The 15,823-nt window shown below is 35.3% G+C and overlaps 1 protein-coding gene across 1 annotated transcript in view; it reads left to right on the top strand.

Annotated features, from left to right (window-relative positions):
• Positions 1–15,823, top strand: part of LOC107083612 (vertebrate ancient opsin-like) — an 80,848-nt gene that overhangs the window by 47,521 nt on the left and 17,504 nt on the right. The window contains exon 3 of the mRNA XM_015372975.1: positions 9,238–9,471. Within this exon, the coding sequence (XP_015228461.1) occupies positions 9,238–9,471 (234 nt within the window). The remainder of the gene's footprint in view (positions 1–9,237; positions 9,472–15,823) is intronic.

Here is a 15,823-nt window from a genome sequence, read left to right as displayed (position 1 = left end):
CAAGGCATCTGGGTCAAGAGACGGTTTCTTAAGCAGAGGTTTAATTACAGCAACCTTAAAAGCTTTAGGTACATATCCCTGTAAGGTGGGCAATTACAGCTACTGAGGGTCCGTATAAAAACAACTTTTAAATGTGTCCTGACTCCTACACAGCTGAATGAAATGGCTGCATTACCTTTTCAGTATGCAGTCAATTCCTGTTGTCCAATTAATTGATTCAGGTGTTTGACCAAGGTCACATCCAAAAGTTGCAGGATACTGGCCTTCAGGAGCTGGAAGTGCCGACCCGTGCTGGAGGCTGCAAAATACTCTCCTAGAATGACTAAGCCTGGACAAACAGCCAAAGCAAAAGTTTTAATAATTTAGACCAGAGAATGTTTTAAAACGGTTGATACCTAAATCCAAGTGAGACATGTAAGACTACTTGAAAATTGATCTTCAATTACAATGAACAGAATATAATAAGCTGGTAGGGAAGTACCCTGGAAACTCAAAACTGTACAAAATCTATGTTAAACATTTAAGATTTTAGTGGTTTAAAAAAATCCTCCTTTACAACCATGTACAAGTTAGATTTTACATAATCCAAATATAATACTCGTCAGAATATGTGGTTGTAAAACTTCAAGGTAAATGAATAGTGTAGTGTGGCGCTTTATGTAGGAACTGCTTTTTACCATTTCCCTTGTGCAAGGTCCTCATCTTTACATGAAGCGTGAACAGCTTAAATGCCTACAGCGCAGAGTCACTGTCAAAAGCTCTAAAGCCGCACAGTTTATGTGCCTCGCTCACTTCACACACCATTATTCTTACTTTTTCTGTTTGACAAGCTGTGATTAGAATAGATGGCTTTGCCCAAAGACAGGACATTTCTTCAGCACATCTCTGTGTGACAGCGGAGGACCGCAGAACGACTGTCTTTCCACACAGAGGGGCACCATGGCTGACGCATACAGAAAGCGGCTTGTTAATGCCAGCTTTATTGACATCTGGAAGGGAAAAATGTCCTTCTTTCAGAAAGTGAAGCACCCTGCATGCACTTTAAAAGTTGCTTGGGCACCTGCTCAACCCTCAACAATCGCTCATAATGAAAACATTTAACTTTTTTACCCATATTTGATCCACTTGATCTTATGTCTAAAATTTTTTTTCTTATTTCAGCAAAAATTGTCTTAAGGTTTAGCTGCTGATAGCACACTGCACCGTAGTCTACTTTTATGTTACACAGGTTTTAGTCCATCTCTCTTTTTATTGGTAATTCACCCATCTAGGGCCTTCATTTGGGCCAAACTACTCAAGTTTTTCTTTCTTTTTTTTATTCAGCAGTTTGCATGCCCTCAGTGGTTTTCTTCTGCTGCTGCATTCTGCTCCGCCAGTGTCAGCGCTTTGATGTAACACAAGATGTAGGCCTTTTCAAATCGACAACCTGTCACGCATCACTCAAACTGCACCACAGGAATCCAACAAGGACTATCTAGGTTTTCTTTTCTTACATAACAGCAGGAGACACTAGGGATCAACATGATGAAACACAGTGGTTTTGACCAACTGACACATTTGGAAAAGATTATTCCAATGTTAGTCATGTAGAACTGATCAGCAGACAAGCAGCTGGTTTTTGAAATCTTGTATTCATAATTTAGCACAGGGGTAACCAATTAAAAATCAGCGGGGTCCAAATAAAGAAAATCATCAACCACTAAAGGTCCGGAAACATTTTTAATTATAGTCTGTTACTTTAAAGAGAATGTAACACTAAAATAAATGAGGTGTTTATGCATTCATGTTACACATTGAATTTTTTAATAAAGAAATATAAAAGAAGATAGATTTTTTTTCCATTTTAAAAAAAGTGTTTTTTGAAGTAGAGAACAACAATTTTTTGTTTAGTATATAGACACTTTCCTGATTCGCATATTTTTTAAAACACCTGAACTGTTTATTTATTTTTCTTTTTTATGGCTTAATGAGAGCAGTGGGATTTATGCTGCCCTGCAAGGCTTTAAACCTGGGTTTGAATGGAGACAAAGCCATTCTCAAGCACATATCAAAGTGCTCATTCGTGATCCTAGATCAATATTTATTTTTGATTACTTTCATGGTGGAAAATCCTGCTTCACAGCAGCAGGTTCAGCCAAACATACTCTAAATATTCAGGCTACGCTCCGGTCCGGCCAGGTCAAGATCCGCTATTGCAATCACACCATACAGGAAAAAGAATGTCGAGAAAATCCGGTTTGTGAAATTAAAATATAGCAACAACAGATCGGTAACTAAAAATCAGAGCATAATTCTTATATTTTTCAAAAAACTAGCACCTTATTTAAAAGATTGGATGCAAACTGTTGGTACTTCAACAGACTAGAAAGCAGATTTCTCATCTCCGTCAGAAACTGCACATATGCTGGATGCTGATGGGGATTCTTTTTATATGTCATATCAAATTAAGTGTTCATTTCTGCATGTAAAGATAATATCACGCATGCTCTCCTCGAGCTCCGAGGATAAGTCGGAGCGCAGCGAGACGGGATGAACAGCAGAGGCTGTAGGCTTTGCTTTGTGCAGGAGGTCTGGAGCGCAGCGGGGCGGAGCAGAGATGGAGGATGTGGGATTTCGGGGTAACAGGAGAAGCGGCGCAAGTGACGTTAAGACACTGTCGTCAGACAACATTTTGTAATTTATAAATGTTTTAAATCGGTTGGATCCAGATTAGCCAGCAGGTAGGTCCGGATCCGGACCGTGGTCCTCTAATCCTTGACCTCTGATTTAGCACGCTCATTGGAATAACAGTCAGTAGTACTGAGTTCATTAACTGCTCTAGCTTAGATAGTGGTTTTAGATACAATCATAACTCTATACTTAGCTTTACTGTAAAAGTTAAACTATATATTACTATATTTGCACTTGACTTGAGTAAGCTTGAAAAAGTTCAGGCTAGGCAACTGGATGTGAAGTTTTCTAGAAGATATTTTTCCTTGTGGTGGGGAGCATTGAGATTAAAATACAGTACTAGAAATTAAAAATTTCCCCACTTTCATTGATGGGCCCTTGGCTGGTCCCCTACAATTCCTTTTTTTAACTTAAATATTTGTACTAAAATATTATTTCTGTCATGATTTGTGGACAATAAGATCTAAAGAGAAGCGTCATCTCCTGTTCAGACCCTGTTCAGATCCTGTGATTTAGTGAAAGTGGAGTGGAGTCAGAGTAAAAGAAAAATGCACGCCCAGGAGAAGGCCTGTGGCTGGAAGTTGTAGGGGATTTGGCTGGGAGTCGCAGGGAAGTGGGCTGCCATTCAGCTGGCGTTTGACTAGGGAGGGCCATTTTGAATGGCTGCTACTGTACCATAGGTCTAACAACAAATCAAGGGGGACAAAAGATGGCTTTGATCCCTCCCACTGGATTGATTTATTTGAGTAGGTACGGTAAGTAAAATGATTTGCCAATGGAATAAGATTTATGGGCTTAAAATTAGAAAAACAAACTTTTTTACATGTAATCTTATCTTATTTTAGGGACTAAAATACTCATTCCATTGGAACATAATTTTATTTACCTGCTCACTTTTAAGGCAAATAAATTTTTTAAAGATTTTTTTGTTTTGTTTTGATGATTTTTGCCTTGTTGTTATTTGTCAATATCGCCTTCCACACAGACTTTCTCAGGAGTAATCATTACTAAGAATGTTAAAAACAACAGATTTTCTCTTACATTTACTTTTGTGTTCCAACACACCTTCAGGTGTTACTGCTCTTTTTCTCTCATACAAAAAAAAAAAATGAAATATTTAAGAATTATAATTTTTTTCTGCAGCAAACGTGAGGCGTTTTTCTACATATAAGCTAACAGATTTCTTAGATATATTATTTTTGTTTGCCTGTCTCTTTGGTTCATGGTGGAACAAACATAGTAGGCAAAAAATCCTGTTTAAGATGGGGGAACCTGGGTTCCAATCCAGCTTCCACATAGAGATGCTCAGAAATAGCACCTCTATGTGGAACTTGTTATATGAGAAAGGCCACATCCTTTTCTTTAAATGCAAGCTTCTAGATTAAAAGCTCCATGCTGACAGAGTAACCTTACTTCGTTTTGGAATTAAGGACGAACATGTTTACATTTTCAGCATAATTTACCATTTATCTTCATCATATTCTCAACCACTGCTGGTTGTTAAAGCAAAAACTGTATTTCTTTCTGTTTTAAAATATGTCTTTGATGAGAACATACTTGTATAACAACAAAAGTTGTGAAAATCTGCAATGTCTAGAAATGTGTACTGGTGAACAGATGTGGTGAACTCCAAAAGCCTCCAGGACTAGCTTTAATACAGCCCCACTGCAGAAAAAATTCACTATTTTATGTGCAAACAATCTTTTGGAGGGTTACCAGCTCACACTGGGGTTGCAATATTATTCATTCTAAAACATTTTACTCTATTTACAAAAGACCTAAGGGAAGCAATTACAAATTAAAACATGTTCCAAAAATAAACAGCCTGACGAGGTTTATCACAGTTTTCATAAGCACTAACAAAGCTGTGTAAATGCAAATGAAAAAAAAGTAATAAGAGGTGATCCGGAGGGATTAGGTGCAGCAGACATCCTGAGAGGAATCCTGAAATTAGTTCCAGATGTCTAAAAGGATTGTTCCATTTCTTTTTTATCATTCTATGCTCTGTCAAATAATCAGGCATTACTACATTTTTTACCTACTCAAGTCTCCCTAGGCATTAAGACACTGTAATGCTATAACTTTTAGCCTCTGGAGCATTTATGGAGTTAGGCTGTGTAATCCTCAAAGTGCACCGATGGGGAAAAAATTAAATGATTCATTAAATATAATCCACCATAAACACCATCTGAAACATTTAGCTGCTAAACATCATTATGCACTTCGATGGAGTAATAATATTCCAACAGAATCTTTTATCTGCTGCACAGCAAGTTCATACTGACATAAACCTGCAAACAAACTCTTAGATCTGACTTTGAATTTGATCAGATCTGTAGCTCCTCTATATGAGATAATGATAACATCTGTTTTTTTTCTGCTCTGCATATTGTATGTGAATACATTGGTGCTAATAGTTAAAAAAAATGTCATGGCATGTATTTTGTGCTACAATATGATAAATAGTTTAGCTGTCATCCATCCATCCATAGTATGTGGTGTAGTAATCTTAAGTATTTTATACTTTTAATATAAATTTGCTATATGAAGTCAAAGTGAATTTCCACTTTAGTGTTGAAATTCACCCATTAAGGATGCTAGGTTTAGCTTTGCCTTAGACTCCTCGCTACTATATCTGCATGTCAACATTTAACACTTCTTCCACAGTATACTAAGAAAAGTTCACATCAATTCATGAACTCATCTGCTAGAAGATAAACTCTCTTGTTTGTAGTTATCTAAATCCACCCTATAAACCAGTTCTATAACTAACTAATCTATAGTAGCTGTTTATAACCCATCCACTCACTTTATCAAAGATGCTTAAGAGAAAAAGTTCCACAGATATACTGTATTTTTTCTAGACAAAAATGTCTGCTTCACAAGGTTGTTGAAGACTCTTGGGGGTAAATGAGAAAAATGTGAAAAGGATGTCAGTCCCTGGAAAAGTTTGATTAGTCTGCCACAATGGAGAAGCGTTTATTCACTCAGGGACTCACTGCTCAAGAAATACAAACATACCTGTCTGATGAAAGCAGAGATGTGGGTATGAATGCTGAAAGCTCCAAGAATGAATGGCAATATAGGCATCTAAAACTGCATGTGGTCTTAAAGGCTTTTGATTGAAATTTCTTGTGAACCAAGTTATCATACGTCTCAATACTCAAAGTCTCCGGACTTTTGGAAGCACGTATGTAGTTGATCTATTGCTTTGATGTTGCAAAGTGAACACATATAGTTATTATTTAGTGAAAAATACATCCCTGTTATTAGGGTTGGGAATTTATAGGATTCTCACAGTTCCGATTCCCTTTTCGATCCTGTGAAATTATTTGATTCCTTATAGATTCTCTAATTGAGTCTGTGAAACAATGAACTTGGTAAGTGCACGGTGACATTCGTCTACCTTTGCCTGGGACATTCTATTTCTGCCTGCCTCGGCGAAAACAGAAAGCAGGGAACGGGAGCTGCCAGCCTCTGAGCCAGCCAGGCTACAGTACCTGTCTCATCACAGTCATCTAAATCTAATGGAGAAGGCATTCATTTAATGAAAAAGCATTACTGTACAATTTTGGGAAATAAACTCATCTGCCTTTAAGTTAAATAAACTAGCGTCACCTTTCTCTGGCTCCTTGAACTGCGGAGCAACTTCATAGCATGTTTAATAACCCCAAAGAGAGGTAGGAAATGGGTTTATTTCCAGAAATGGAATATGATGTAGAACCCACATTAAGCACAGCCAGTGATATAAAACTAGCTACTTACCACCAGAGTTGCCTTCCATGCTGGTCGTAACTTTAGCTTCTGTCCGGAAGCATCAAAAACACTTGCATTCGTTAAAATGTATGCCATGTTGTGTGCGCAGGTGTTTCTGCATGTTGGATGTATTTCCTCCCGCGGATGGGATTGCCACTTTGAAATGATTGCAAAGCGCCTCGTTGCCATCTTTCTCTTCCTTAAAATGAAGCCAAACTACCGAGTGCTTTGACCGCTTTTGTTTTGCTTTTCTAGACTTACGCCTGGTCACGTCGTACTTGCTTACTGAATGCCATGTGTGTAGCTTGCGTTAAAAACGTGGCGTAAGTCCAGTGCTAGGCTCTGGTGCTGCCTGGAATTGTTAAGAGAATCATTAAGCGAGCAGCAAAACAGTGCCATGGAATTGAAACACTTGGAACCGGTACTGAACAGGATGGGTTTTCGATTCCCATCCCTACCTGTTATCTTGTTTTTATATAAAGAAATTGTACAACAACCACTGCCGCTTCTGATGTAATTTCTCTTAACACCAACTATTGCCAGTAGGATAACCTTTAGTCGTGTGCTTACAGTAAATAACTCGAGAGGTAGGAGCAAACTGACATTCATTGATTAAGTCTAATTGAGTTGGTGTATGGTGTCGACTCTTTAGACTGTGATGCCCCCCATACCTAACAATTACATAGACTATGTGACCCAGCATACATTTGAGCATTCTAGGAGGTATTAAACTGACATTGGTATCATATGACCAAAGCATGTGCTTCTGGTTAAAGTCCTTATTCCACATGTTTCCATTTGTAATGGCAGGACAGAAAACATCAGCTTGTCTAGAGTTATATACATTTTAAGTTATGGAGCTCTGCATCAATTGTTAAGACTTAATAGCATATTTGAGCCCATAAGTTGTTGAATTAAAAATAATTAATAATATTGACGATATTTCCTTTGTAGCAATGATGATATTTTTTAAGTAATGTACAAACTGAAAAATTATCATTTGCATTAAAATTTTAACTAAAATGTTTACATAAAATGCATAGTTTTTATTCAAATAGTTTTGTAAGACTTTCTAAATTGAGCTGTTTTTTTATATATTAAATATTAAATTAATGCAGTTAAAGAAAAGGCTGAATTTGGCTTAATTTTTTGAAAACAATAATCAAATATCCTCTAATTTCAAGAAATTTACCCATTTATTTAAAACGTTTTTTTTATGTCTGTAAGCTGAAAGTTGAATCATAGAGATTTATCTGCACAGAGTTTTTTTCTCAGTAAAAATCTCTCCAAAGGGAGGATGTTTCTTTACTTGAAATTACTTGGTGGTTTTCTCACATGCTGAATACATATGTATTTTTCTTTTCTTTTTTGTTTTTATCTCCCTGATAAGGAGTATTTCTTAGAAAGCAAGCATCACATTTAGGTAAAGTGAGATAAAAAAAAAAAAAATAAAAATCCTGCCACAGCTGGAGATTTTCTTAGAGGATGAACCGTGCCAGTGTCTCTCAGGTTGGTAAAGCAACTGAGTGACAGAAATGGTCATCAGACAGAGCCATAAATGGAGAGAAGCACACGTTGTTAAGAAGGAAAGTGTTTTATATAAAAGAAGTCTTCTATAAACTAAACTAAGCTTTTATTTCCTAAAAATGTATATTTTACATGATTAAGTAAATATTAGTTCAAATGAATGCTTCCTTTAAAGCAGAGAAATTATTTGATTTTATATGGATGCATCAGAAGATGTCTTTGGGTGTGATTCTGGACGGTTTGATCAGATCATAAATTTCTCGTAGTTCTGAATACATTTTTATTCAGGATCTCATTTATTATCATGTTTAAACTAAACTTTCACTGTGTGTATTTACACGGTATATTATATTCTGTCACATTAGTTTGAACTTGGCTTGCAGCTAATGATTAATATTTGATCACAATTAATCAACTCAAGGGTCTTGTACTACATCAAGCAAAATGTCAGCTCTCTCTTCAAAGGTTAAATACTCTGCTGCTGGTAGCTGCTTATGCATACATAGTTGTGATAAAATAGAATAAAATAGAATAGAACAGATGGCCCACAATAGTAAACTCAACTCAACTTTATTTATAAAGCCCTTTAAAAAGACCAAAATTGCCACAGTGCTGTACTTCACTGCTGTAGATAAAGTATGTGTTAAAATTTTGTTTTATTGCAGCCTTTGTTGTTTTAGTGCAATTTCCTTTTGAGCATCATACCGCATCATATAGCAAGTCAAAACTTTACTGACGGCATACTTTCAAAGGTTTGATACCAATTATGGTCTGAGTCTTAAAAAGCTGTCCACCTTTTAAGAAAAAATAGAGCATTTCACTTTCTAAATCTCCATAAAACTGTCTGGAATGATTAAGGTACCTTTACTGAGGAACCAGGAAACTTTTTGTGTTTAATTATAAAGCGAGTTTTAATTTAGGGCTAACCTCTAAAAGTCTCTTGTTTTATCAGAATTATTTAGATAAAGAAATAGTGATGTATTCATTCATTTTCTATCATTCCTTAGTCATCTCTATTAAACATTGTTAATATTCCATTCCTCCTAGTCCTTGTCTTTCTTCCTACTTTTTATCCCCGTTCAAATACCTCCTTTCGCTGACATCAGCATTTCTGATCTGATCTTTTTTCACTCAGAACCCCGTTTCCTTTTTATCAGCTCTGCAAGTGGGAGAGATACAGCTACCGAAACCTAATTGTCAAGACAAATTGTGTCCTTCCAACAAAGTCCTATGTCCCAAAGCCTCTGATTCTATTTCCCTTTTCTTTTCTTGTGGTGTCTGTAGGTGAGCGGGATCAATACATCACTTAGCAAGAAGCGTGAGCAGCGGGTCTTGTTCATGGTAGTGATCATGGTGATCTGTTACCTACTGTGTTGGCTGCCATATGGGATCATGGCCTTGTTGGCTACCTTCGGGCCGCCTGGCCTTGTCACACCTGAAGCAAGCATCATTCCCTCAGTTCTGGCCAAGACGAGTACAGTTATCAACCCGGTCATCTATGTCTTCATGAATAAACAGGTGAGGGGGTCAGAGAGAGGATTCTAACTTAGTTCACTTTCGAGCCACTGACAAAAGCTTAATCTCACTTAGTATCTTGAGATCATATGAGTAAGCCAATGCTTTATATTAAGGTACTTTTAAATGCCATCTTAGCTCAGAATGATTTTCAGTGCAAAAACATATGAGTATATTAGTGTTAACCTGAAAAAAAAACAAAATGAAACACTGCAGAGAAGAATGAAACTCCAATAATGTGGCATGTTACTGTATGGTGCTAACAAGACAGTAATCATTTTTTTTCCCATACAGTCAAGGTCAAACTGAATGAATCTGACATGTTTTGTAATCAATTGATCAAAACTCTTCTTGTCTCTAAACCAGATTCAGGTTGTTTTCCATGTTATTAAAGCTATTTAAAACGTTCATATTTAAAGGTATACTATGCAACCGGTGTTGATTTTCCAGCGAGGCTCCCCCCAGAGGGCGAAAGTAAAAGTGCACTGTCGTATATATGCTCAGCTGTTCTCCTGGTTTCTCCGTCAAGCCAGGCGCGGTTGTTTTGAGCTTAGCAAACAGGCGAACGCAACGAATCACCATGTCTACTGCGGTAATTACTGTTTTGTTCCATTTGTTCCAACAGACCACCAGGGCGGCCAAGAAAACCTTTGTTCGACCTGAAATGGCTCATTTAATCATCCAAAACGTTATGGAACACATGAATTAACTGAAAAATGTTGCATAGTATGCCTTTAAAGGCACGGTTTGTGTTGCTGTTAGGAGAATCTGGGATCTTTGTATCACCAACTTTTATGGATTCTTACTCTTTGTTTTATTGGAGGTAAAGAGAGTACATGTTAACAATACAGTCCTCCCATTTAAAACAGTTGTGTGAAAATAAATGTATTTATGTTGTTAGATATCTAAATAAATAACAATAAAACATTTTCCGATGAAAACAGGCATATATGGCAATGGTATTAAGACAACAGGTGACCGAGTGAACTGATTACTGTCATAACAGACACTAATAAAAGGAGTACACATGAAAGAAGACAGAGAAATGTTAAAATTGTTGAAAACCATTAGAAATAAAATACTGCCACTATGTTTATGGCTGCAGCTTTTTGCAAATCAATTACTTTGATGATTTTTTTTTTTTAATTATTAATAATCAGATAGCAAAAGGTTCCTTAAAGAAAACTTTTTGCTAAATTAAACCAAGTGAAAATAAAGCTTTTCCAATTGAGGATTTCTTGATAGACCATATTGACAGACGAAAATTGTTTAGAACTTAAATGCAAAGTGTTTACACATTTTTTTTTCCAATCTTGGTATAATTGCTGCTCTAATTGGGTTGCTCTGTCAGTTACAGGCATGTATTAGAGTCTCTATACTCCACTTAATTATTGATTACTAAATTAATCGATGATTATTTCAATAATCCATTCATCACGATTAATCCAATTTTATTGTTTAAGCCCTAATTATGTTATATTTCAGTGTGTTTAAAAATCAAATGAGGTTAGATAGCCTTAAAACTAACCCTTAAACTCAATCGTAATGTGTTTAAACCAATTCACAATGCAAACCAAAAAGACTGTATTTTATTAAACCTGTCCTTTAAGATTATTCTTATAAAATACAGTTTTACAGAATGTTTTGCCAAATTAGAAAGCAATAACATTTCAGACATTTTCAGATACTTAATGCTTTGTTGGTTAGCTTTTTGGAATGGTCAGTTTGACTCCTTGACGTTTAAAACGGACAACCAGATACAAAACATTTGATCTGATTAATGTGTAAATAAAGAAAACTTTATTTTATTATCTAATGCACTTATTTTGTTCATGTTTTACAGAAAGTCTTAACTAATATTAATGCTATTAATCTGTATTGGGAACATTTACTCCCATACATGCAGAGGTAACACATTGTATGGAACAGCAGGTTGAGATTGACAATTGTTGCAAACAGAAATTGGATTGTTTTGTCAACAGTAGAAAGCTTTCTAACAGAATTATAATGAATAAATGTGTTTCTGCCAACTAAAACACATTTATCCATGAATCACTTGTTATAATAATTTAAAAAGCATAATTTTCTTCTTAATGGTTTTAACTCACATTAGTTTTAAACCATGGTAATGAATATGTTTAATCACCAGCCAACATTATAAGATGTGTGATAACATCAAATCGATGCAAAAGGATGCATCTCATATAATCTCTTAATTGCTACATCAAAATTATTGCAGTAACCATTTTTACAGGTCCAGTACAGACTAATTATGTACTAAAATCTAAGGCTGCTTCAATGTTCTCTTGCCAGGTTATTATACAACACTGGCATCACTAATAAAAGATTTTTATTTATGAATCAAGCTGCTTTATTTTTTGAATTATTGGTTCAGGGGGGAAAAAGTGTGTTCTATTGCACGCCTTAGTGAATTATTGGGGCCAGTGGTGAATAACCTAGTTAGTCTGGGCTCTGCTCATGCTGTTATGATTGAGGTGCCGTAGACACAGGGAGTCAAGATAAAGGCCAAAAAATCTAACAAGGCTTGGAAACAAACTCCGTCAGATATTTTTTAGTAAATCCTCTGACCACAGCCCCAGTGGCAAATGAAAGAAATATACAGTGCATCTGATTAGGAGCCACAATGGCTGTATGTACACACGGAATTGGAAATAAACAGCCTTCCAGTAGAAATATTTCATCAATGCAGACCATGAAAATATGGTCACATTTTTCATGCAATGCTTGAAAGTTTTTTATTTGATTATATTCAGTGACCAATGAAAACAACCATGTTTTTGTTCCTCCCTTCTGCTGGACCTTAGAGCTCGAAGGTCAAAAACAATGGCTAAAACAGATCCAAGGTTCTCCTTTCTTAAAATTTGATTAGCCTATTTTGAGCAAAGATCTGATGAATATAAATCGGATTTACTGACCCTCATTGACCTATTAATAAGAAGGCTCACACAGTGTTGCCACAAAGGAAAATGGATGTAGGCAAGAATTGCTTAAGCATGATTCCAGTTACTTTTAATTTGGTCTCATTTGTCAGCCTGTTTCTTCATCATAATGTATAATGTAAAGCTGATTGTGTATCTTCCTACTGCTCTGTTCTAAATGGGAACCAACCGGTTGGATATTTAATGACATTGGTTTATTGAGATAACAGGATTCCTTTAAACAAAGGCTCAGCACAGGTCAAAGTTATGGCATCGATTTATGTTTTTCAATATTATTGCCAGTTCTCTGTGTTGTTTCTGTCTGCCGCTGTGCTGCTGATACGCTCTTCCCACTGAGGGACAATAGATATTCCTTTTTCTATTGTATTCTATAGAATTCACAATAATTAAGAGATTCAAACTATTTTTTTTCAGTGGTCTACTGAACATGTTTATAGATTTTAAAAAATGCGGTCTGAAAAGAAGAATACATTTTGTTTGCAGCTGTGAAACATTTTCTTGAGAGTCGTAAAAGTTCTTGGCCAATTGATTGCTAAATACATTGGAACAAATTATTATGTGTTGATTAATCTTTAAATTTTCAAGTCCGTACAGTTTTATTTATATAGCAGCAATTCCCAACCGTTGTCATTTTAAGACACTTTTCAATCAGATTCGCATTTTTAAAATTATATGTTCTTGTTTTCATACCACAGCATGTCATAGCATACGAAGATATGCCGTATTTATCTTTAGGTGAATTACACTTCAGCATCATCTAAACTTATTCTAAACTTATTTTGTATTTTTTACATTATATTTTTAAATCTTTTTTTTTGTAAGTAATAGAACACATTACAAAAGCTTGATATAAACTCACACCACGCCTTCAATGCCCTATTTACACTGTAGATTAATTGAACTCAGGAGGCTAAAGTCTTGGGCTGACTCCCGTGGTCAGGAAAGTGTGACATATTTATAGCCAATAAATCTTTACTCATTAGTGTTAATCATAGATGGTATACAATTGATTTAAATTTCAGTTCAGGATATTTAAGCAATTATACATACTTTGTACATACTTTTATTTCTTTCTTTTTTTTTTCTATTTCTTATTTTTATTTTGTTTTTCATTGTGTGCGATACATGTACACTTGCACCTTAATCCTATATCTTGATATACTGTATATACCTGGATATACTGTTTATATATTGCTTATTCTTAATGCACCTTTTTCCTCCCTGTTTGCACCTTCTGTAACTTCTATGCCAATATGTGACGAGTGAATTTCTCCGCTGTGAGATCAATAAAGCTCATCTAATCTAATCTAATCTAATCTAATCTAATCTTAACGAGTAGGGAGAGAGTGACACAGTAGCAATAGTTTTTAATTACACCAATGTATGTTAAAATAAATTATTATGGCAAAGTAGCTTTATTCATTATATGAAGTCTTATGTTGATAATTACTATAAATCTTTTTTTCAAAGGAGCATTAAATTATTTTCACACCTATAGCATTTTCAATCATAAAGCCAACAAAACACATATTAATTTACCTAGCAATACTTATATTTGCAAATCTTCACATTCTTTCACCCAAAATACCCTTTAGTGTAACTGCCAGGCAACATTTATTAAAAAATGTACCTTTATTTTGATTCATCCAAGGGTAACTATAACTGAAACTTTCAATTTCTTGACATATGACTTTTTTTTTTTTTTGTTACCTCACATCTTAAAACTTCCATATATTTCATCAAAAGGAAGAAAGAAGTTACTAAAAGTTAACTAGAAGGGAATCAGGACTCATGGCTATTTAACATGTTGACAAACAAATCTATAAAGTCTTGCATTATCTGTTTTTATCAGTTCTTCATCATAAAATAACTAAATTTTTTCAGATTGATTGGAAAGTGTCTATAAAATAGGTTATAAAGTCTTATCTATTGATTGAAGTGGTTCCATTGTAGCACTGGTTTCTTGTTTAGCTTTGGTGTCCTACTACAACGTAAACCTCCACTCAATTTGTACTACTTTTCAGCTTTTAACAAATCGTCCTTCAGAATGTACCCTGTATTCACAGCCATCCATCTTCCTACCATTCACTGGCTTAAGAAAGCACTCTCTGTAGTCTTGGGTGATGAACAGGGCACACTTTCTCCAAATACTGCTTTTTGTATGTTGACAAAAAAAAAAAAAAGGATTTTGGTCTCGCCGGATCAGAGCCTTTTTCCAACACTATGCTGATTTATGTATATTGATTCTAGCAAATATTTTTGCACCATTTTCTTCTCTTTAAAGACCTGATTTTCAGTGTTCATAACTAACAGCTGTCCTGTCAACAGACTGTCTCATGTAAGCAGTAAAAATCCGCGAGAATCAATTATTCAATGGAAATCTTTCCTGCTTCTATGAAAACCATGAATCATTATCTTCCACTTACAAATAATGAAAGACTTATTGGGCTTTCCCCTTACCCTACCAGTGATGTGACAACATGTGAGAGGATTAAATGGGTGCTCACAGCTTTGCAGATTGGCTTTGTATTCTAATAGAGACACTCAATAAAACTTTTGCAGGACATCCTGCATGACAGCATCAACTAAAGAAAAGTTAGACAACATTCTGACTGGTGTAGTTATATTGCAACATAAACTATTCGTTTGCAGACATTTATTTTTTGAAAGAGTTGGGGTTATTGGTGCTTCCTGGACCAATTATGTAACTCTGTTTTGTTATAGCATAGATAAAACCTTGTACAGGGACAGTTTGTATTTTTTCTATGATATGTAATTTATTTTATACAGATATATATTTTAATCCATCAGCATAGATGGCTAATCTTACTTGCATAGGGATTCACATAGTAGATTTAAGGTAATCTCCTGCTAAAGCTCTGTGTATGCATTAGAAGTTCTAACGCCCACTTTGCAAAATAACAGAAACCACAGCTGTGAATCGTTATTTATCAGTCTAGATAACACAAATCATGGAGAAAAATTAAATTAGAAATTCATCATCCTAGAAGACTAACAGATTTTTTTGTCAGTCATTTAATAACTTCAGTAATGATTTGGAATATGCAATTTCAACCAAAGTTTACTCTTCATAATTTTCGTTCCGTTTGCTCTCTGCACCTTCTTATCAAGTCGCTCTCTAAAGCAAATCCCTTTGTTCCAACCAACACACTTAGGCAGATGATTAAAGATGTTTTCTTGCCCTCCTGAAAGATTGTTCATCATGGTGAGAAAACATAATGGAAGATAACTGAGATTGTCCCACCAGAGTAGACGGATAAAACCTTTTTTTTTGTCAAAGTAATCTTTACTATCTCTTTGTGGTCCAAGAAAAGCTCAGAAAGCTGTGTAAGGTTTTAGAAAAATATTGCTTTCAGACCTTGTAAGTTTGTTTT

This window comes from Cyprinodon variegatus, unplaced genomic scaffold, assembly GCF_000732505.1.
Source record: "Cyprinodon variegatus isolate N-32 unplaced genomic scaffold, C_variegatus-1.0 Scaffold79, whole genome shotgun sequence".
Classification (NCBI taxonomy): Eukaryota; Metazoa; Chordata; class Actinopteri; order Cyprinodontiformes; family Cyprinodontidae; genus Cyprinodon; species Cyprinodon variegatus.
The sequence above is the reverse complement of the archived record's forward strand: the minus strand, read 5'-3'. Positions and strand labels throughout refer to the sequence as shown.